At 43.2% G+C, this 24,064-nt stretch overlaps 1 protein-coding gene across 1 annotated transcript; it reads right to left on the reverse strand.

Moving 5' to 3' along the window:
- Positions 1–4,248: 4,248 nt before the first annotated feature.
- On the reverse strand, positions 4,249–22,885 carry LOC120298468 (zinc finger protein 91-like). The gene is made up of 3 exons (XM_039322242.1): positions 22,755–22,885; positions 18,257–19,903; positions 4,249–6,802 (listed from the first exon to the last, which is right to left on the reverse strand). The coding sequence occupies exons 2-3, from the start codon at positions 19,465–19,467 to the stop codon at positions 5,608–5,610; spliced, it is 2,406 nt and encodes an 801-aa protein (XP_039178176.1). The 5' UTR covers positions 19,468–19,903; positions 22,755–22,885; the 3' UTR covers positions 4,249–5,607.
- Between the last annotated feature and the right edge of the window lie 1,179 nt (positions 22,886–24,064).

Raw genomic sequence — 24,064 nt, forward strand, 5'->3', positions numbered from 1 at the left:
GTCTGGGGTTCCTCTGCCCATGCGAAGAGTGCCCTGCAGTGCCCAGGCGGGCCTGCCCCGCTCGGCCCTTTACCTCCCTTCTGCCCAGAATCGGACAGGGGCTCTTGCTTGCCTCCCTAGGATAAAAACACTCGAACCATGGCTGGGCTTCCTGTAACTCGGGGGCACCCAATTTTTACACAGAGGCATATAAACCGTTTGTAGGGCCCTGAGGAGACCCCTTCTTCTTCCCTAGTCCCCCCATGACACTTAATTCGGATTTTGGACCCTGAAGTACATTTGAACTTTTAAATATATATATTAAACATATCTGAACTCTTGCGAAGCCCCACCCATTATCAAATGTAACCTTTAGATGCCTTCAGAGCAGCTCACCTGTCTGGGGGCTGCAGAGCTGCTGGATTACAACTCCCCTCAAGGCCATCCGGCAAGACGTTATGGGAGTAGAAACCCAGCCTAACTCACCTCTGGAGGATTCCATTGAGTGAATGCTAGCAAGCCTGCTTGTGGCAAGACAATCCCTGGACCCACAACCCAAGAATCACAACATTAAGCTGCTCTGTGTAGAATGTAATTGTATTTACTCTGCAGTCGGAAATATTTCTCTTTCTGAGATACAAAAACAATGAGGAGCATTTAGAGCAGCACCCGGGTTTAAGGAAGAACCGGAAGCCAAAGCAGGAGTTATGAAGCTCAGTCCAATGAGAGCCAGGAGACCCCCTCTTGTCACCTTGCCCCAGCTGCTGTCCTCCAGATGTTTGGGACTTCGACTGCCTCAACATCTGCAGAACACCAGATTGGGAAAGGCCCTTCTGGAGCATAGCCAGCCATTAGTTGGAAAGAATTGGGTGGGGGAGGTGGGGCAAGGGGAGAGTCTCTTCATAGAAACCAGTGTTTTTTTTTTAATCTTGGTAACTTTTAAGATGTGTGGACTAAAATCCCCAGAATTACCCAGGGAGCATGCTGGGAATTGAAGTCCACGCATCTGAAAGTTGCCAAAGTTGAAAACCTCTGACAGACACAGATGTGTTGGCTTTCTGATGAATTGTTTGGGAACTGCTGCTAAAGCTGGAAAGCAGCTCCTTTTTCATGGCTGTTTCCACCACACAGGGCCTTCTTGGTGGTGACCTCCCACTTCTGGAACCTTCCACAAAAAGAGGTGCGAATTGCCACCTGGATACAGATGAAATTTATGTATACATTACATACACACACACTTGGAATACTGCATCCAGTATTGGTCACCACGATGTAAAGAAGATGTTGAGCCTCTAGAAAGAGTGCAGAGAAGAGCAACAAAGATGACTAAGGGACTGGAGGCTAAAACATGTAAAGAACAGTTGCTGGAATTGTCTAGTTTAATGAAGAGAAGGACCAGGAGTGACATGATAGCTGTGTTCCAATATCTCTGGGGCTGCCACAAAGAAGAGGGAGTCAAGCTGTTCTTCAAAACACCTGAAGAAGCTAACCAAAGAAAGGAACAACCTAGAACTAAGGAGAAATTTCCTGACAGTTCGAACAGTTAATCAGTGGAATGACCTGCCTCCAGAAGTTCTGAATGCTCCAACACTGGAAGTTTTTAAGAAGAGACTGGACAGCCATTTGTCTGAAATGGTATAGGGTTTCCTGCCTGAGCAGGGGGTTGGACTAGATGACCTCCAAGGTCCCTTCCAACTTTATTATTATTATTATCGATCATCGCACAGTCAGCCAGATGTTCAGACTGAATTTGGCATTTTGTCTACCTATCGAGTCCTTACCCAGGACCTGGGATAGGCAGATATGGATGTTTGATGGTATTACAGGTATCGTCGCAGGATGGAAGCAGTTCCTAGTAAGGCCGCCTTTTGCAATTGACTAATAGCGAATCTGTCAATGCCAATGGTGTTCAAGTGGTGCTCCAGTTGTTTTGGGATTGCACCCATGGAGCCTATTACTATTGGTACTACCCTTGCTTGTTTTGCCATAGTCTTTCTATTTCTATTTGTAGGTCTTTGTATTTTGTTATCTTCTCCAGTTCTTTCTCCTCTATTCTGCTGTCTCCAGGCACTGCCACGTCCACTATCCAGACTTTTTTGTCTTTCCTATCGACAATTGTTAAGTCTGGGGTGTTATGTTGCAGGTGCTTCTTCTTCTCCTTCTTCTTCTTATTATTATTTCTGTTGAAGAGTTTTCAGTTAAACTCTTGGATTTTCTCCTGCCATATAAGCTTAGCTATATCTTCCTGCCATTTCTTTAGTGGTGTTGTTCAGATAGGTATTGTTTAAAACAGAAACATCAGTCTAGGTAATATAGTCATTTTTAATTATAGAAATTGTACCCAACAACAATTGTAATTTTTTCCATCTGAACACATCCTTCTTTATTTAATTCTGTGCCTTATCATAATTATTTTGATACAGAATTCGTATTCTTTGTAAGAATACCCAAATGTCCTACTTTTGTCTCATTTCTTTTAAATCGCTTTTTCCCATCAATTCTTTTTGGTCTTCCATTTTCATATTTTGGTCAACTTCTTTGTCCATTTGCCACTGATTTTAAAACCAGCTAATGCCCTAAAATCTGTTAATTTTTACATTAATATTATGGTTTCTTCCAAAAGGTCTTTTAAAACTACCACAAAATTATAAGCAAAGCTCTTCTTACTTCCGGGCTTCCATCCGTTGCGCTCTAGGATACATATTCTATGCTTCATCAGGGAGTCCTTGACTTACACTAGTTCATTTAGTGACCGTTCAAAATTACAACGGCACTGAAAAAAAGTTGACTTATGACCGTTTTTCAGTTAAGACCTTTGCAGCCTCCCCGTGGTCATGTGATCAGAATTCAGATGCTTGGCAACCGGCTCATACTTATGACCGTTGCTGTGTCCCAGGGTCACGTGATCCCCTTTTGCAGCCTTCTTTCTGACAAGCAAAGTCAATGGGGGAAGACAGATTCACTTAACAACCGCGTGACTAACTTATCAACTGCAGTGATTCACTCAGCAACTGTGGGAAAAAAGGTCGTAAAATGGGGCAAAACTTAAGTTAAAAAATGTCTCACTTAACAACAGAAATTGTGGCCCTGCGTCGAGGACTGCCTGCATATATTTCCTGGATTCGTTAATCCTTTTGTTGGGGGTCCATTTTTTCTAGCTGTAACACTGTAGTGATTGATTTTTAGTAAACTGGACTCGCAGAAGTCGAGGCAGGAGCAGAAGATCCTTTTCTCCCGAGTTTAATCAAGTTTGAAGCGCTCATCTTTAAGTTGATATATTATAATCCACTAGGTGGCCCAATAGTCAATTGTAATCCAGTAAGCTCCTATTGCTAGGAGGGGAAATCTCCAAAAAAATGAAAAAGAAAAAAAAACATAATTCCAACCAGGAGAGAAAAAAAGCCAAACAAGTATCAAAAAGGAAAAAAGAAGCAAAAAGGAACAATATCAATAATAATAAAAAAGTAGGAGGGAAAGAAAAAAAACTCCCAATAAAAAGAAATATTCACAAGAAGGTTCAAAAAAAAAAAAAAGAAAAAAAAGAAATAAGCAAAAAGAAAAAACTATAAAGGAAGATATCCAATTTATAATCCACCAGCTTTTGCTCAAAGACAGGGAAAAAGGGGGGGGGAAAGAGAAAGAGAGAAAAAAAAGTTCCTTGATATTCAGTTCTTCTTGGCAGAATGTTTATAATCCAGGAGAAAAGATGACTCAAAATATCACATATCTAAAGTGAATAGTCTGTGCTGTAGAGTCAGGCCAAAGCAAAGAAAAAAAAGGAAAAAAGCCTTCTTCTACAACAGGGATGGAGAACCTTTGAGAGACCAAGTGCCCAAACTGCAACCCAAAACCCACTTATGCATTGTCGAGTGCCAGGTGGGTGTGGCCCATTGGGTGGGCGTGGCTGCGGTGGTAATGGCAGACTGGCTGGGACTTAAAAGTTCAATCAATCAATTCCAACCTTGCAAGATCTTTTTCTTTTCCTGCGAGAAGTTGAAATTGACTGATTGAACCTTTTTTTTTTTTTTGCACATGGCGGCGGAGGCCTAAAGCGAAAAGGTTTTATAAAACCCAGCTGAAGGCCTAGGACTGGGGCGACGGCACGTGTGCCCACAGAGAGGGCTCTGAGTGCCACCTCTGGCACCCGTGCCACAGGTTCGCCACCACTGTTCTACAAGCTTCAAGGTCAGATAAGGATGACTGGGCATACAGCCAAATATCTGAGCGCAGAGCCAAGTTTCTAATCCGAATAAGCACCAGACAAAGGAAGAGAGAAAAAAAGTTTTCAATGTGTTCCCAGCACTTAGGTAGAAAAAAAAAAAAGGCAGTCCAGAGTGAAGGAAAAAAAGCTCATAGAGTTTTGAAAGTAACAAATATGATTACAATGGCTCTCCGAATTAAAGCAGAAAGAAAAAAAGGTGTCCTTGAAAAGCAAGCTTCCCAGGTTCCTATTAAGACTTAGAGAGCTTTATTTATTTATTTATGAGACTTATATACCGCTTTAAGTGCAAGTACTCTCTAAGCGGTGTACACCAGTAAGCAATGTATATATATATATTTTACATTGCCCCCCAACAATCTGGGTCCTCATTTTACCTACCCCGGAAGGATGGAAGGCTGAGTCAACCTTGAGCCGGTGAGATTTGAACCGCTGACCTGCTGAACACAGTTTAGTGTGTTGAGAGCTTAAACTGCCGTTTGTATACAGGAGGGAGGAAAAAACTCCACCCCCTCCCTAAAGGCTTCCTGCTCAGGCTAAAAGCAGGCTATTTAAGAAAAAAAAATCCACCTTCATCAAGAAGAAAGAGCGTATTCTCACCCGGCTCAGCTGCTTGCTGTCAATCTGCCCTGCTTCTCCGTCCCCGACGATCAGCTGTTAATGGCGGATCGCATGAATGCGGTCCGCCTTTCTTCTGCTGATTCCAGGGCCTGCTTTGACTTCAACAGACCGGCGGTCCTCAAAGGTTCGCCCTTCAGTGGGCACCTCTCTGAAGCCGCATTCGGCCCAAACGGGCCCACAAACAGAAGAAAGTCGGACCCGGGGAACGGAGAGACTTTCCCTGGGGCCAAGTTTTAAATTAATTTTTTTAAAAAAAAATTATAAAGTTTTTAAGTTGGCAAGAAAATTTCCAAGGAGGCAATTTCAAATGGACAAACTCCAGGAGGCAAAATGTTCCAATTGGGAAGGAAAGGTTTTCTCACGCTACATGCTTGTTAAGGTTTTTCTCCTGTGTGGAATTTTCATAGGCATCTGAAGGCCTGATTGTCAGATAAAAACCTTTCCCACACCCTAAGCCCTGATAAAGTTTCTCTTCAGTAAGAATTCACTGATGCTGAAAAAGAGTATTCTTTCAGGCTAAACATACATCACACTCCAAACATTTATGCTGCATCTTAACTATATGGATTAGAGTATGGTTTTAAAGGGATGATTGATAAAAAATGCTCTCTCAGGATCTAAGAGTTTCTAACCCCCCCCCCATCTTTTTAGAAACTCTTACATGACTTCTAAGGGTTGAACAACTATGAAAAACTGTTCCATCATCAGGGCCTGTTAGACCTTTTCCCATGTCACTTTTCTGATATCTCCCTTTTGAGCAAAACAAAATTTCTATACTTTATGAATCTTTATGGCTTCATTCTTTGATGGACTTTTTCATGACGTCCAAGGTGTTCTTTCCGGGAAAAGCATTTGCCACACTCCAAACATTTATACGGCTTCTCCCCTGTGTGGATTCTCTCATGAACCCGAAGCAGTGTTGCTGTGAAAAAACATTTCGCACACTCCCCACACTTATAGGGCTTCTCCCCTGTGTGGATTCTCTCATGAACCCGAAGCAGTGTTGCTGTGACAAAACATTTCGCACACTCCCCACATTTATAGGGCTTCTCTCCTGTGTGCCCCCTCTGGTGTCTCCGGAGTTCAGAAGACTCCACAAATCGCTTGTCGCATTCTGGGCATTGATAGGGCCTGTCTCCGGTGTGAAGTCGCTCATGTCGAGTTAGGTGTGACCTCATGGAGAAACATCTCCCACACTCCGGACATTTATGCGGTTTCTCTCCACTGTGGGTCCTCTGATGTATCAAAAGTCTGTCTTTCCGAATGAATGATTTCTCACACACTGAGCATTTATGGGGCTTCTCTGCTGTATGGACTTGCCAGTGACTTCTAAGATGATTTGAATGAATAAATGCTTTTCCACAGTCTAAACATTTGTATTTTTTTTCTCCTCTGTGAATTTTCTTATGATATCCGAGGTGCGATATCGTCCGAAAAAATTTTCCACACTCGATGCACTGGTAGGGTTTCTCCCCTGTGTGGATTATCTGATGTCGAAAAAGATTTCTCTTTAGAGCAAAACATTTCTCACAATCGTTACATTTATAGAGTTTTTCTCTCGTGTGTGTCTTTTGGTGACTCCGAAGTCTGGAAGAACTCCCAAATCGTTTCTCACATTCAGGGCATTCATGGGGTCTCTCCCCAGTATGGACTGTCTGATGTTGCTGCAGGGCTGGTTTGATGGAAAAACATTTCCCACACTCCAGACATTGATAAGGTTTTTCTCCAGTGTGGATTTTCTGATGTCGCCGCAGGGCTGATTTGCTGGAAAAACATTTCCCACATTCTAGGCACGTTCTGCTTTCCTCTTGTTTGTGTGTTTTAGTATGTTTGCAAAGAGATGAACTCCGAGTAAAACATTCTCCACAGTCTAAGCATTTATATGTTTTTATTTCCATGTGAATTTTCCCGTGGATTTTGGGACTTGTTTTTCGAACAAAAGACATTGATAAGGTTTTTGTCCAATGTGGATTTGTTGATGTTTAAGCATCTCTGAGTTTTGAGAAAAGCAAAGCCCACATTGCACACAATTGCAGGGTTTCTCTTCAGTTGGGCTGTTCTGAGGCCTGGAAAAACACTGAGGCCTTCCTGAGGTCTCTTTCCCTGGCGGATACACTAAGGAGCTCTGAGGTCCCAGCCTTTAGCAAAATGCTTCCCCCATTTGTAGGGCTTCAGTCCGGGGTGGCTCTGGAGATGTTTGGCAAAGCTTCACAACCACGAAACGAGTTTCCACACTTCAAACACAGATGGGATCCATTCCCCATGTCCAGCTTCCGGTTAATCAAAAGGAGGGATTTGTGAGCAAAGGATATCTCGCCCTCAGAGCACTTGAAGAGTCTCTCCTGGTTCCTCTGAGGGGACCTTCTATCCTAGTATTTCTCCACCCAACATAATTTCTGGTGCCTTCTCAGGTGCAGGGCTTTTTAAATGCAGAAAAATCTCAGAACTGGAACTTTGTCCACTTTTCCCGGTGTCCCGTGCTGGATGAAGGAAAAAGAAGAAAAGAAGAGAGAAAGATTCATGATGTCTGACAGAATAGCAATAGCACTTAAGACAGAGATACCGCTTTACAGCCCTCTCCAAGCAGGTTACAGACTCAGCATATTGCCCCCCAACTATTTGGGTCCTTTTACTGACCTCAGGAGGATGTAAGGCTGAGTCAACCTTGTGCAGTGAGAATCGAACTGCTGGCAGTCGGCAGAGTTAGCCTGCAATTCTGCATTCTAACCACTGCGTTATCACAGCTATTTCCTATTTGCCTGCCTTGTGTTTTTTCTCAGTCGTCTGTGTGTGATGCTCTATGATGTGAGAAAACACGGCAAAGACCCCTGCCCCATAGACTTTCTATATGTCAGGTAGTTCTAATGCAGAGAACAACCTATGTAGTTATTCATGGACATCGTTCTGTGGCCACCACAGACTAAACATGAGGTCCTCCTAAAATGGCTTTCTATTATTCCTTTATAGTTTAGGGAGGGTGTAAATATATTCATCGGGGTCAGCAATACCTCATGGTGGGGGTTGAGATCCCCATTTACCCAAAGGGAGGTTAATGGCATCCTTTGGCCAAAACTTCCATCTGGTAGTCCTACATGTCCAAGATAGACTTTGGGCTCCAACATCAGCCAGTTTCTTTTGGCTTCATGTGTTGCATCCACCCAACCACTGGAATTGCTTCACCAAGGGCAGCAGCTCCAGAAACCATGGTTAAACTAGCAATGCTTTAGTTGAGGGATGTGTAATTTCTGGTCTGAAAACTGATCCCCTCTTTGGGAGAGTGTGATAGGGTGAAACTCAAATTTTATTTCGTGGCCTTTACGGTTTAACAAAATTATAGTACAGTATTAACAAGTTTTTCTCCTCTCATATTTCAACATTTTCCCTTTCGGTGTCATTGAATTCTGCAGTTTGAGGCCTTGCTCAAGTCCAACATCCATCCTGAATCCCTTCCTCTTTCTTCCCCCCCCCCCATTCCCTCTTTCTCCCTTTTCTCATCTGCAGTTCTGTTCACTTTTCCCTTCCTTTCCCCTCCATTTCTCTCCCAAGCTTCTTCTACCATTTGCTAGTTACCTTTCTAAATCAGCCACCAAGAAGCAGCTTCCGCATCACAGCCTCTTCCGAGAAAAAGCCCTGGAAATAACGTTTTTTAGAGATTCTACCCAGCTTTGTAGAAACCGAAGAAAATCAAAGCATTAGTTGGTTATCCCCCTCAAACATATCCTAACCTTAAAACAGCTCTTGGGTGGCAACAGTTTTCCAGCACGAGGGGGTCAGGAGAAAGAGATGCCGGCAATGCTAACTCCCAAGAATGAGGGACTCAGAGGCAGCTACGAGCAGGGGAGGCGGCGATGGTGGTGGTGGGGGGGGAATCAAACCTGATTGAGAGGGAGCATAGTAACCCTGTGTCTACTCCGCAGAGGGCAGATCCTTTTTTCTTTGTTGTTTTTCGGAGTTTTCATCCTGCTTTCCTAAGAGGGCAGCATTTGGGCCGGTGAAGCTGCCCCCTTTTGCCCCCCCCCCAAGCTACAGCCGAGCAAGATGCCCACCTGCCTGTGCTCTTCCCCCTGTCTAAGGTTTTCATTGTTCTGAGCATTTCTGTTGGGGATACAACTAGCACCCCAACATGCCCCCCATGCCCCCACACAATGGCAGAAGCCGTACCCCTCCCCAAAGGCCCTGCAATCACCTATCGGCTTCTTTGAGTCAACCAGGAGAAGGGGATAGAATAATGCAAAGATTGATGTCAGAGAAACAGGCACAAGTTTCCTATTAAAAGTGTGGTAAGTGGGTGTAGAGAAAGTCATCAACCAATAACCACAACTGAGCCCAAAATTTGTGTTGCTAAGTGAGAAATGTTAAATTAGTTTTGTCCCATTTTATGACTTTTCTTGGAACATTTGTTAAGTGAATCACTGCAGTTGTCAAATTAGTAACACAGTTCTTAAGTGAATCTGCTTTCCCCATTGGCTTTGCTTGTCAGAAGGTCGCACGAGGGGATCACATGACCCTGGGACACTGTGACCGTCATAAATATGAATCCGTTGCTAAGCATATGAATCTAAATCACAAGACCCTGGGGATGCTGCAACAGTCATAAGTGTGAAAAATGGTCATACATCACCTTGCTAGGCGACTGGTGGTACTTGAATATTGCCATATTCTAAAAGTGGTAAAATCTGTGAAAAGGTTGAAAAGCCCTGGTATGGGGTCTCCTGCTTGAGGAAGGGGTTGGACTACCAGACCTCCAAGATTCCACCCCGCTCTATTCGGATTGATAAAACCCACCAAGGGGCTGCCACATTCTTTGACATTGTGACTAAATTAGTAGAGCAGCAAAATGCTGTAGGCATAGTATACTTAGATTTCAGCAAGACATTCAACAACCTGTATCTTGGTAAGCTAGACAAATGTGGGGTAGACAGCATCACCACCAGATGGATTTGTAATGAGCTGACAAACTGTACTCAATGAGTAGTCCTTAATGGTACTACATCTACATAGAAGGAAGTAACAGTGGGGTACCACAAGGTTCTGTTTTAGGCCCAGTATTCTTCAAAGTCTTCATCAATGACTTAGATGAGGAAATAATAGGGAACTCTAGAGCCTTGCCAGGTGTTGGATAGGGGTAAAGTCTAGAGTAAAGATGGACCAGGGGTGACATCATAACAGTATTCCAATATTGGAGACGCTGCCACAAAGAAGAAGGTGTCCACCTGTTTTTCAAAGCACTTGAAGGCAGGAAAAGAAACAATGGATAAAAACTAATCAAAGAGAAAAGCAACTTGGAACTAAGCAGAAACTTCCTAACAGTGAAGACAACTAACCAGGGGAACAATTTGCCTTCAGAGGTTGTGGGTTCTCCATCATTGGAGGCTTTGAAGAAGAGACTGGACAGCCACCTGTCTGGAATGGTATAGGGACTCCTACTTGAGGAGGGGGTTGAACTAGAAGACCTCCAAGGTCCCTTCCAGCTCTATTCTGATTGATAAAACCCACCAAGGGGCTGCCACCTCACAGCCTCTTCATAGCAAAACAAGGAAAATAATGATTTTTTTCAGATTCTGCCCAGCTTTGTAGAAACAAAAGAAAAACAAAGAATCAGAATAAAAGCAAAGAATATTCATTCCTCTCTATTTAGATTAAGCAGAAAGAAAGTGGATCTTTTCTGGGTTGGGAGACCATGAGCTCAATTCAAGCAATTTAACCCCTCTTTAAACCAACCTCCCCCCCCCCATTGAAGGGAGAAGGCGGGTCTTTCTTTCCATTGCCCCATATTCCCCCCCCCCAAATCCTTCAAAAGAAAAGCCCCCCCCCTTTCCCTTCGTGGGGCGAGCCCCCCCTTTTCCCCGTCCAGCCCTGCAGCCACCCGGGATCCTGGCAGGCTCAGCCACCCTCCGGGGACCCGGGGGGGGGACTCGGGGCTACCTTCCTCCTGGCCGGCCGAGGGAGAGCAGGAGCAGCCCCACCTGCCCGGAGCGGGGCCGAGGAGCAGCCTTGCCGGACGTCCAGAAGTTGCACCGCCGCCCAAAATGCCGCCAGGGGGGAAAAGGCGGAGAAGGAAAATCCTCCGCAACGGAGCTCTGGAACGTCAGATACGGGGGGGGGGTGGGGAGTAGGGAGAACGAGAGGAATGTCCTAGAGAGGACCTCGGGAGGACTCCGAACGAGCCGCCTCTTGGACAGCCGGGTGGAGTCTGGAGAGGCCCGGAGCCTTTTCCTTCCTCCCTCCCTCCCCGGGATTGGGAAGAGACGGCCGGGGATCCTCCCTCCCTGCTTCCCCCCGAGGTTTGGGGGGGACTCGGACGAGGGATTCCCTTTCCGGCACCTGGCAAGGCTGTGATGGCTGTGGAGAATGGGCTGCGTAGTAGGGAGACGGAGGTTCTGCCGAGTCCAAAGGGGCTGCGGTGATGATGGATCGGGTCGTGACTAGGTTGAGGCGCGGGCGCTGCTTCTGGTCTCCTCTCGGCCTCCACCTCAGCCTTTTAGTCCTGCCCCTTGGCCTCCACTTCTCCCGCCCTTCCCTGCTTCCCAGTCGGCACTCCGTCCCTCCGTTGGACATCCGGGTCCGGGGTTCCTCTGCCCATGCGAAGAGTGCCCTGCAGTGCCCAGGAGGGCCTGCCCCCCCCCGGGCCCTTCGCTTGCCTTCTGCCCAGAATCGGACAGAGGTCCCTGCTTGCCTCCCTAGGACAAAAACCCTCGAACCATGGCTGGGCTTCCTGTAACTTGGGGACACCCAATTTCTACACAGAGGCTTAGAAACCGTTTGTAGGGCCCTGAGGAGACCCCTTCTTCTTCCCTAGTCCCCCCATGACACTTAATTCGGATTTTGGCCCCTGAAGTACATTTGAACTTTTTAATATATATATTAAGCATATCTGAACTCTTCAGAAGCCCCAGTTTTGCTCACCACGATGTAAAGATGATGTTGAGCCTGCAGAAAGAGTACAGAGAAGAGCAATAAAGATGATGAGGGGACTGGAAGCCAAAACATAAAGAACGGTTGCTGGAATTGGGTACGTCTAGTCTAATGAAGAGACGGGCAAGTGGGGACATGATAGCAGTGTTCCAATATCTCAGGGGTGGCCACAAAGAAGAGGGAGTCAAGCTGTTCTCCAAAACACCTGATGAAATAATGGATAGAAGCTAACCAAAGAGAGAAGCAACCTAGAACTAAGGAGAGAGAAATTTCCTGACAGAACAGTTAATCATTGGAACAACCTGCCTTCAGAAGCGGTGAATGCTCCAACACTGGAAGTGTTTAAGAAGAAACTGGACAGCCATTTGTCTGAAATAGTACAGGGTTTCCTGCCTGAGCAGGGGGTTGGACTAGATGACCTCCACGGTCCGTTCCAACTTCTTCCTCCTCCTCCTCCTCTTCTTCTTATCTTTCTTTTCTGTTGAAGAGTTTCCAATTAAACTTTTTGGTATTTCTCCTGCCATATAAGCTTAGCTATATTTTCCTGCCATTTCTTTAGTGGTGTACCCCTTGTCTAGATAGGTATTGTTTAAAACAGAAACATCAGTCTAGGTAATATAGTCATTTTTAATTATGGAAATTGTACCCAACAATTGTTATTTTTCCCCATCTTAACACATCGTTCTTTATTTAATTCCATGCCTTATCGTAATTATTTTTACTTTTCTCTCATTTCTTTTAAATCGCTTTTTCCCATCAATTCTTTTTGGTCTTCCATTTTCATATTTTGGTCAATTTCTCTGTCCATTTGCCATTGATTTTAAAACCAGCTAATGCCCTAAAATATGTTAATTTGTACATTAATATTATAGTTTCTTCCAAAAGGTCTTTTAACACTATTACTTCCGTGCTTCAATGTGCTGCGCTCCAGGATACATATTCTATGCTTCTTCAGGGAGTCCTTGACTTACACTAGTTCATTTAGCGACCGTTCAAAGTTACAACGGCAATGAAAAAAAGTTGATTTATGACCGTTTTTCAGTTACGACCTTTGCAGCATCCCCATGGTCATGTGATCAGAATTCAGATGCTTGGCAACCGGCTCATATTTATGACCGTTGCTGTGTCCCAGGGTCACGTGATCCCCTTTTGCAGCCTTCTTTCTGACAAGCAAAGTCAATGGGGGAAGCCAGGTTCACTTAACACCCGCGTGACTAACTTATCAACTGCAGTGATTCACTCAGCAACTGTGGGTAAAAAGGTCGTAAAATGGGGCAAAACTCACTTAAGAAATGTCTCATTTAACAACAGAAATTTGGGCTCAGTTTATAGTCATAGCTTGAGGACTACCTGTATATATATGAGAATATAAATTCCTAGAATCACAGAGCTACAAGGGACCAATCACAGAATAGCAAGAGTTGTGGTCTTCTAGTCCAACCCTCCCTGCCCAAAGCAGGAGTCCTTTTTTCTTTTTCTTTTTTTTTTATTGAAAGTTTTTGAATTTTACAAAGCAAATCCCTTCCCCAAACCCCCCACCCTCCCATACCCTCCCCCATCTCCCCAAACCTCCCATACCCTCCCTCAACCTTCCCAGAGCTGAGTACAGGCTTAATTAAAATTTTTCAAAGAAAATAAAAAATAAAAAAAACTTAAAACACATATAAATCCTAAACAAATCTAAATACATTAAATTAAACAAATTATCTTCTCTAAAAGATAATAATTGCAAACATTAAACACACATTATAATATACTCTAAACCTTTTCTAATATTATACTTATATTATTATCCATCATTCTATAAAGAATCCCCAAAACACAAATTTAAACATTACTTTCTTTAAATATCTATACCTACAATATAAAATCTAATCTCCCTCTTTCTTTACTCTAGAACACAAAAATAAGCATATAAACATTCATTATACCATCAAGACTGGATACTCATTTAAATAGTTAAACTAAATACTTATATTTAAACTTCTTATCTAAAATTTTCATTCAATCTCCATAATCTTCTTCCCTATCAAAAAAAGGACTTAAAAAACATATAAATCCTAAACAAATCTAAATACGTTTAATTAAACAAATTAACTTCTCTTAAAAATAATAATAATAGAAAAAAAAACAATCTTTAAACAAACTATAGTATACTCTAAACCTTTTCATATCATACTTATATTATTATCCATTATTTTATAATATACTCTAAACCTTTTCATATCATACTTATATTATTACCCCAAAACACATATTTTAAATATTACTTAAAACATTAAAATTCCCTTATACCTGTTTAAATCTTTACCAATAACAAATTCCTCCACAATAAACACATTCCTTCTCTTATCCATAAATCTCTTAAAGGTAATTCCAAAAAGTTTCAATAGTCTTCTGAATACTTAAACTAAGTACTTAAACTTAAACTTCTTATCTAAAATTTTCATTCGATCTCCATAATCTTCTCTCCAATAGCCAGTTCCATCCACTATAAACACAATCCTTATCAGTCTCTCTTGTCCATAAACCTCGAAAAAAATGCTTTAAAATCTGCCCTTGAAAGTAGCTCCAAAGAATTTGTGAATCCTGGTTCTCCCACAAACTCAGGAACCAGTAGCTGTGAAGCTTCCTTAACCTCCTTCTTCTTCTTTTTTTTTTTTTATTGAAATTTTTTTTAATTTTTTTTACAAAAAACAGAAAACAACAATACAACAACAAAAAAACAAAACAAAACAATACAACCCTCCCCCAACCCTCCCCAAACCACCCACGCCCTCCCCCCCAGAGCTTCCCAGAGCAGAATATAGGCTTAGTTTAAAAAGTTAAAAAGATTATATATATATATAAAAAATTAACAATAATATATATATATATATATATATAAAAATAAAAGTTATAAAAAAGCTAAATGATATTTTTTTATATCCAATTTAAATTGTATAAACTTTATCCATTTATCCCAAACAGCAAAAAATTTCTCTTGCGATTGTTCTTTTAAGAAAGCCGAAATCTTTGCCATTTCCGCCAAGTAGGATACTTTAAAAAACCACTCCTGCAAAATAGGCAAAGATTCCTTCTTCCAGTACTGTCCTACTAGCAACCTTGTGGCTGTGATCAAGTTCAACATCAATATAACCTCCTTTGCATCACAATCAGTAACTATACCTAACAAAAATAGTTGTGGAGTAAATTTTACCCTCTTTCTAAAAAATCTCTAAATATTCCACCATATCTTAATCCAAAAAGCTTTTATATTTTTACACGACCACCAAATATGATAATAGGTGGCATCCAAACAACCACATCTCCAACATTTAGGCTGTAGGTCAGGATACATAAGAGACATTTTTCATGGATCAAGGTGCCATGTATAAAACATTTTGTAAAAATTCTCCCTTAAATTCTGGGCTTGTGTGAATTTAACATTCCTCACCCAAATAATTTCCCAAATATCCAGTGGAACTTCTCCTTCTTCTGTTGGTCTTTCTCTTTACGTTTATATGTTGCACAAGTTGTCCTCTGCTCTTTCATCTCGACTTGTTGAGGCACCTCAGACTGAAATTTCCCATTTTTAATTAATATAGGCTCTTCACACTGCAATTCTGCGCTTAGAGGTTTCTCCAAAAAGTTTATAAATCCTGCTTCTCCCGCAGATTCAGAACCAATACTTGTGAAACTTCCTTGACCTTCTTCTGTTGATCCTTTTCTTTACAATTGTATGTTACACAGGTTGTCTTCTGCTCCTCCATCTCTACTTGTTGAGGCCCCTCAAACTGAAGTTTCCCAATTTTCATCAGTGTAAGCACTTCAGACTGCAATTCTGCCTTTTTATCTTCCAAAGCTTTAAACGTGGTAGGTGGCGATGAGCATACCCCCAGGACCGAAGTATAAAAGTCTTTTGCTTTAGAAACAGTATTAAGACTATAACGTATCCCCAGGTAACTCACCACCATTCCAGTCGGAACGTCCCATCTAAACAAAATTTGTCTCTTTTTAAGTTCGTCTGCTAAAAAAGCAAACTCCTTTCTTCTTCTTAAAATTTTAGATGGGATCTCCTTTAAAATTATAACATCTTGTGAAGCAATTTGAAACCTCTTCTTATAAAAAGCTTGTATAATTTCATTGCGCAGAGATCTTTTCCCAAAGTAAATTACCACATCTCTTGGCAAATTCTTTTGCTCTGCCACCACAGAGTTAACTCTAAATGTCTGTTCCATTTCACTAAGTATTTCCTCTTTTTCTCTATTCAAAATCACAGCAAAGTCCTTTGCAACCATCTCTCTCAGATCTTCTTGCACAGACTCACTCAAACCTCTGATTCTTAAGGCATATTCCATTTGTTTATATTGAAGCATAAGAATTTCATCTTGAAAATTTTTCATCTCTTTTTCCATACTTTCAAATTTTCCCTCCATCAATTCCACTTTTTCTACTACCTCTTCTACGCGAGAATTCAACTTTTCAAGAACAGAGGCAACTCCTTTTAAAGCCAAAACTATCGCCTCAAAGTCTTATTGTTTTCCTCTAAAATCTCTTTCATTTCTCCCCTAATTTAAAATACAACGTCTCCCATCATATCTTGCAAATCCTTCACCATTGTTGACTGTGCCAAAGAAGAAGGTGAAGCTATTAATTTAGGTTGTTGCGCTGATGATGACACCGAAGAAGAAGCCACTTTAGGAGCTGTAGGGATTACTGGACGCTTTGGAGCCATCTTAAAAAAATCTTTACTCCTTCTTGGAAATTGCAAGAATTAAGCAAAGAAAAAAAAAGAATTAACTCCATAAAATCAAAAAAAAAAATCCTTCAAAAGGAGATCATTATAATAAAGAGAAAGGAGTTGAAAAAAAAGAAAAGAGAGAAAGAAAAAAATAACAATTAAATAGAAAAAATCCATTCCATTTTTTAAAAGTACAAAAAGTACAAAAAACAAAACAAAAAAATTAAACAAAAATAATAATACTAACACTCCATTCCAATCATTAAAAAAAACAAAAAAAAAAAAAAAAGGAAAAGGGAAAGGGAAAAAAGAAACACCAAGAAGCCTGCCGGTCACCATTCTACCTTCTGAAAAAAAAAAAAAAAACACCGAGAGGCTTGCCGATCGCCATTTTACTTTCCCTTTCAACAAAGGAAAAAATAAAATAAAAAGAGGGAATATAAAAGTAAAAATAAATCTTTAAACTTAAAATCCAAATAAAATCAAAGAAAGCAAAAACTAAATCCTCTACTCAGCTCTGTCCGCTTCTAAAAAAAACTCACCAGTTAACTTTAATCGCGGAGGTGGTTGCAACGGCTTGTTTTGTCCCTAGGGACAAAAGCAGCTGGGAAGCGGAGACAGTCTGAACTCCGTGGGAGCACTCCTTTCGTCCCCCCCCAAAAAAAACTTTGGGGGAGCATAAGAGGCTCTACCACTATTCAGACAACTCTCTACCCCCCCCTTTGCCCGGGAGGGGGTTTTTGAACCGCTGAACAGCTGATGTCCGCTGTTCATAGCGATTCAAACACTTACCCAGGAGGACGGCTACAAAGTAGCCGCCATCGCGTGCGCAGATCCACCGGAAGCCGCAGGAGTCCTTTTTTCATTCCAGAGAATTTCACGTTAGATTTTAGATCAGGGCTGGGCAACCTTGGCTCTTTTATGACTCGTGCACTTCAATTCCCAGAATTCCTGACCCAGCCTGGCTCAGCTTGGAAACCTCTCCCTTTCCCCTCAGCATGGCTGGTTCAGGAATTCTGGGAGTTGAAGTCCACGAGTCACAAAAGAGCCAAGGTGGCCTGCCCGTTTTAGATTTTCACACTTATATTTGACTTTCATATTCACTTCTGAAAATTAATTTTTTTAAAAAATATATAATTTTTTTAAGTTGGCAAGAAAATTTCGAAGGAGGCAATTTCAAACGGACAAACTCCAGGAGGCAAGAGATTCCAATTGGCAAGGAAACGTTTTCTCACGCTACACACTTGTCACGGTTTTTAATCCTTGGTGGAATTTTCATGGGCATCTGAAGGCCTGATTGTCAGATAAAAACCTTTCCCATATCCTAAGCCCTGATAAAGTTTCTCTCCAGTAAGAATTCACTGATGGTGAAAAAGAGTATTCTTTCAGGCAAACCATACATCACACTCCAAACATTTATGCTGCATCTTTCCTATATGGATTAGTGTATGATTTTTAAGGGATGGTTGACAAAAAAAATGCTCTCATGATCTACGGGTTTCCAATCCCCCCCCCAACTTTTAGGAACTCTTACATGACTTCTAAGGGTGAATATCTATGAAAAACTGTTTCACCATGATGTAAGAGTTCCTAAAAGGTGGGGGGGGATTGGAAACCCGTAGATCATGAGAGCATTTTTTTGTCAACCATCCCTTAAAAACCATACACTAATCCATATAGGAAAGATGCAGCATAAATGTTTGGAGTGTGATGTATGGTTTGCCTTTTCCCATGTGAGTTTTCTGATTATCTCCCTTTTGAGCAAAACAAAATTTCTATACTTTATGAATCTTTATGGCTTCATTCTTTGATGGATCTTTTCATGACGTCCAAGGTGTTCTTTCCGGGAAAAGCATTTGCCACACTCCAAACATTTATACGGCTTCTCCCCTGTGTGGATTCTCTCATGAACCCGAAGCAATCTTGCTGTGAAAAAACATTTCTCACACTCCCCACATTTATAGGGCTTCTCCCCTGTGTGGATTCTCTCATGAACCCGAAGCAGTGTTGCTCTGGGAAAACTTTTCCCACACTCCCCACATTTATAGGGCTTCTCTCCTGTGTGGATTCTCTCATGAACCCGAAGCAGTGTTGCTGTGACAAAACATTTCGCACACTCTCCACATTTGTAGGGCTTCTCTCCTGTGTGCCCCCTCTGGTGTCTCCGGAGTTCAGCAGACTCCACAAATCGCTTGTCACATTCTGGGCATTGATAGGGCCTGTCTCCGGTGTGAAGTCTCTCATGTCGAATTAGGTGTGTTCTTTGGGAGAAACATCTCCCACACTCTGGACATTTATGTGGTTTCTCTCCACTGTGGGTTCTCTGATGTATCAAAAGTCTGCCTTTCTGAATGAAAGATTTCTCACACACTGAGCCTTTACGGGGCTTCTCTCCTATATGGACTTGCCAGTGACGTCTAAGATAAGATGAACAAATAAATGCTCTACCACAGTCTAAACATTTGAATTTTTTTTCCCCTCTGTGAATTTTCTCATGATGTCTGAGGGTTGCTATCATATAAAAAAACTTCCCACACTCGATGCACTGATAGGGTTTCTCCCCTGTGTGGATGATCTGATGTCGAAAAAGATGTCCCTTTTGAGAAAAACATTTCTCACAATCGTTACATTTATAGAGTTTTTCTCCCGTGTGCGTCTTTTCGTGTCTCCGAAGTGTGGAAGAACTCCCAAATCGTTTCTCACATTCTGGGCATTCATGGGGTCTTTCCCCAGTGTGGATTCGCTGATGTCGCTGCAGGGATGATTTGCGGGAAAAACATTTCCCACATTCTAGGCACGTTCTGCTTTCCTCCTCTGTGTGTGTTTTATTATGATTGCAAAGAGACGAACTCCGAGTGAAACATTTCCCACACTCTAAGCATTTATAAGGTTTTATTTCCATGTGAATTTTCCTCTGGATCTTGACACTTCTTTTTCGAACAAAAGATTTCCCACATTCCAGACGTTGATAAGGTTTTTGTCCAGTGTGGATTTGTTGATGTTTAAACATCTCTGAGTTTTGAGAAAAGCAAAGCCCACATTGCACACAATTGCAGGGTTTCTCTTCAGTTGGGCTGTTCTAAGGCCTGGAAAAACACTGAGGCCTTCCTGAGGTCTCTTTCCCTGGTGGATACACTAAGGAGCTCTGATGTCCCAGCCTTTAGCAAAATGCTTCCCACACTCTCCACATTTGTAGGGCTTCAGTCTGGGGTGGCTCTGGAGATGCTTGGCAAAGCTTCACAACCACGAAACGAGTTTGCACACTTCAAATACAGATGGGATCCATTCCTCATGTCCAGCTTCCGGTTAATCAAAAGGAGGGATTTGTGAGCAAAGGATATCCCGCACTCAGAGCACTTGAAGAGTCTCTCCTGGTTCCTCTGAGGGGACCTCCTATTGAAGTATCTAACAACTGGATCTCTGTCCACTTTTCCCAGTGCCACCTGCTGCATGAAGAAAAAAGAAGATTCATGATGGCTGACAGAACAGAGAGAGGTCTTAGACATATATACCGCTTCACAGTGCTTTACAGAATCGGCTTATTGCTCCCCAACAATTTGGGTCCTCATTTTACTGACCTCGGAAGGATGGAAGGCTGAGTCAACCTTGAGCCGGTGAGAATTGAACTGCTGGCAGTCAGTAGAGTTAGCCTGCAATACTGTATTCTAATCACTGCGCTATCACGGGTTTTCCCTGTTGCTCCCCATTTGCCTGCCCGAATTGTTAATGATCCCTGCCTTTTCCTTTTTTTCAGTTGTCTGTGTGTGGTGCTCTATGACAGGGCTTTTCAACTGGTGGTATGGGTAAAACTTGTGGTACATTAACGAGTGGCAGGTGGTACGCAGCCCTGCCTAGCCAAGTGTAGTGGGGGAAGGAAAGAGCCAGCGCAGGGAAGGACTTACTGTGAGAGAGTCCTCTGGAGCTGCAGAATGGCTGGGGCGAGGCAAAGGCCCCAGGCTCACCCTCCCCCATGAGAAAGGAGGAGGAGGGGAGTGGAGACAGGAGAGGCTATAAAAGGAGGCAGTTTGGGCAGGAGAGGAGAGAGAAAAAAGCAGCAGCCTTGGGAGGAGGCGGAGTCAGCTCTAGCTGCACCAAAGGGAAAGAAGAAGGAGGAGGAGGAGGAGGGTGGGGGAGAGGAGATGAAGCAGGCCCGTCATGAGCCGATCTACAACTGCTGTGGCAGCCACCTGTGCTGGCAGCAGCATGAAACCCCCATTTTCCCAAAGGGAGGCTGACAGCATCCTTTGGCCAAAACTTCCATCAGGTGGTCCTTCCTGCCCAAGATAGACTTTGGGGTCAAATGTCAGCCAGTTTCCTTCAGCTTCATGTGTTGCCTCCACCCAACCACTGGAATCACTTCACCAAGGGCAGCAGCTCCACAAACCATGGTTAAACTAGCAATGCTTTAGTTGAGGGATGTGTAATTTCTGCTCTGAAAACTGATCCCCTCTTTGGGAGAGTGTGGAACTCAAATTTTATTTCGTGGCCTTTACAGTTTAACAAAATTATAGTACAGTATTAACAAGTTTTTCTCCTCTCATATTTCATCATTTTCCCCTTCGGTGTCATTGAATTCTGCAGTTTGAGGTCTTGCTCAAGTCCAACATCCATCCTGAATCCCTTCCTCTTCCTTTTCCACCCCATTCCCTCTTTCTCCCTTTTCTCATCTGCATCTCTGTTCATTTTCCCCTTCTTTTCCCCTCCATTTCTCTCCCAAGCTTCTTCTACCATTTGCTAGTTTCCTTTCTAAATCAGCCACCAAGAAGCAGCTTCCCCATCACAGCCTCTTCCGAGGTGAAACCAGGGAAATAACGGTTTTTAGAGATTCTACCCAGCTTGGTAGAAACCAAAGAAAATCAAAGCATTGAACAAAATCCAGGATATTTGTTCCTCTCTATTTAGGTTAAGCAGAAGGAAAGGGAATCTTTCCTGGGTTGGGGGAATATGAGGGCTTAAATCCCAGTTGCAAAGGAGGAGAGATAAGAAACATATCCAAGACACATAAAGGACTGAAATGCCCACACACCAGGGGTGTCAAACTCAATTTCACTGAGGGCCGCATCAGCATTGCGGTTGCCCTGGGGTGTGTGTGTGTGGCCAGAGTGGGTGCAGTCTACTGGGTGGGTGTGGATGGAGTGGGTGTGGCCTACTGGGTGGGTGTGGATGGAGTGGGTGTGGTCTACTGGGTGGGCGTGGATGGAGTGGGTGTGGCCTACTGGGTGGGCATGGCCAGTTCTACATCATTCACGTCAAAGGTGCCTATGGGGGTCTGGGCAGGAGTGGGATAGATCTGAGGGTCTCTGCCAGAAGGGGGTGGGACTGGGGCAAGTGCCAAGGCATGGTTCACTGGGGAAGTGTCAAGATGGCCACCACAAAATTATACATTGGCTCTCGGCTGGCCTGGGCCAGGGCCGTTCCTTCAGTGTTTCCAGGATGACTTTGAGGGCCACATGAAACCACTTCGCGGGCCGCATCCGGGCCCCGGGCCTTGTGTTTGACATGTCTGCCATACACTAACACTCAAAGTTTAGGGAACAAATAGGGTGAACTTGAAGTATTAGTATGTGAAGGCAGATATTATATAGTTGCCATTATTGAAACTTGGTGGGATGAAACTCATGACTAGAATATACTTAATGTGGAGAAAAGGAAGGTTTTACATATAGGCAAAAAAAACTAAAGGTGCAAATAAAGATTACGGAAAAGCTGCCTCAAAAACAGTTAACTGTGAGAGGGACATTGGAATCAAGTGGCGAATCACGTAAACATGAACCATCAGTGTGCAAAAGCATCCAGAAAAGCTATTATAATCCTTAGCTGTATAAACAAGAGTCATAGAATCAAAATCACAAGAAGTATTAGTATTGAGGTGGGCAGAAAGTTCAATATATCTTAATAGGAATGCTTGTTGCTGATAATAGTTAATAGATGATATTAAGTCTGGCTGTGTAATGTAACCTAAATCATATAACCTGTGCGTCATAATTATAGAGATGTGTTAATGCTATGTAGAAACCATTTTACAAGAAGTGTCAGTGTCAACTAAAAGTCACAGATGTTGTAAGATAGCACCCGTGAAGAAAGGTGTGGTAAGACAACCGTTTGGGCGAACTTCTCCTTTTCACTTATGTAGCTGCAAGATATAAACTTCTCTGTTTTAGTGTGTCAAAGGTAGATAAGGACCACCCTATGGCTAAGGCGTGAGTGGTGAATGCTATAAGAATTAACCCCTGAGAATAGCTCAGGGTTCAGAATCTGTCATGCTAATACTCTGAACCATTGTGCACAAATAAAAACCTGTTTTCTCCAGCCCTTCGTGGTCTTGTCTTCTGATGTAAGTATTGTGGTTTTCCACTACAATTATCTGGCGACCGCGGCAGGACGGCAAGGAATCTTGGGGCTCTCTGGAGGACCCACCCCGGTATAAGGAGCCTGCAGTGAGGAGGGGAACATCCCAGGCGCCATCGGACCTTTTCTTCCGAGGGACTTCCCTGTGTCACAGGGCTCTGACATCAGCGGTTGGCCACTCCAAGAACCACTGGTGAAGGGTGAGGAGACCAGGCATCTTTCCAGCCGGCTTCAGGACAGAGGATTCGCCTGCAGGCAAGTATTGAGGGAAATAGGGAATCCCTCCCTGTAAGCAGGGACGGAGGAGAGGACTGATCACCCTCTCTTTAGGATAAGATGGGAGGAATTGTTGCGTGTGTTTGTTGTGAGTGAATGGTGTTTGAATTCCCCATCGGTGACCGTTGAGTTTCCGGCGCCCTGGGTCTAGCGCGTATAAGTGAAACCCTCAGTGTTATCCCGAGTGGAAGGACCCCTTACCTTCCTCTCATCCCTTTTCCTCATTTGTCTTGTCTGGTGCCCTGGGAGGCTCATGGGAGGTGGTGAAAGTGTACCCCTTACTCCATTGGGATGTATGCTACAGCATTTTAAGTCTGCTTATGAGACACAGGATTATGGTATTAAGTGGAGCAAGCATAAGTTGAGGAATTTCTGTGAGATAGATTGGCCCAGCTTTAACGTAGGCTGGCCAAGTACAGGGACACTAGATCCATACATTGCACAACAGGTACACCAGCTAGTGTTCAATCCCACGTTAGGGCACCCAGACCAGGCACCTTATATTGATGTGTGGCTTGGCTTGTTGCAAAGACCTCCCCCATGGATCCAAAAGTGTAACAAAGAGCAGTGTAGACTTTTGGTGTCACGCACCCTGCCAGTTCCAAGGACTAGAAAGCCCATTCCAGTTCTACCAAGCAGTCCAGAAGAACTGCCACATCCACCACCGTACATCCTCCACATGGATTGAGAGGAACCCCAGGGACATCATCGTCAGCATTGGGATCCATGTGGCGCCTGGACACGCTGTCCCCAATGATAAAAGGCCTCCATCTTGAGGAAAGGAAAGGTCAGGGACAACCACCAGCCCAAGTAGAAGTCCAGGATCAAGGAGCCCAAGCAGGACCCTCGCCCCAAGCAACAGAAGGGAGCTCTGGGACTGAGGAGAAGGAAGAGCCAATTGAGGAAAGGGAGGAAGAGGAGCCAGTAGCTGAAAGAACCAGGGCAAGGACCGAGCTAGTCTCTCTGAACGCTCCCCTCAGACA

The sequence above is a fragment of the Crotalus tigris genome, unplaced genomic scaffold, assembly GCF_016545835.1.
Source record: "Crotalus tigris isolate CLP2741 ecotype Arizona unplaced genomic scaffold, ASM1654583v1 scf7180000023903.560294, whole genome shotgun sequence".
NCBI classification, from domain to species: Eukaryota; Metazoa; Chordata; class Lepidosauria; order Squamata; family Viperidae; genus Crotalus; species Crotalus tigris.

What these genes read in the sequence shown, in the direction of transcription:
- LOC120298468 (XM_039322242.1), bottom strand. Translation starts at nt 19,467, where the DNA reads ATGTTTAAACATCAACAAATCCACACTGGACAAAAACCTTATCAACGT. An exon ending in AAGATCCATCAAAGAATGAA is followed by an intron (nt 6,803 to 18,256) that starts GCCATAAAGATT and finishes CAGAGATGCTTA; the next exon opens with AACATCAACAAATCCACATT.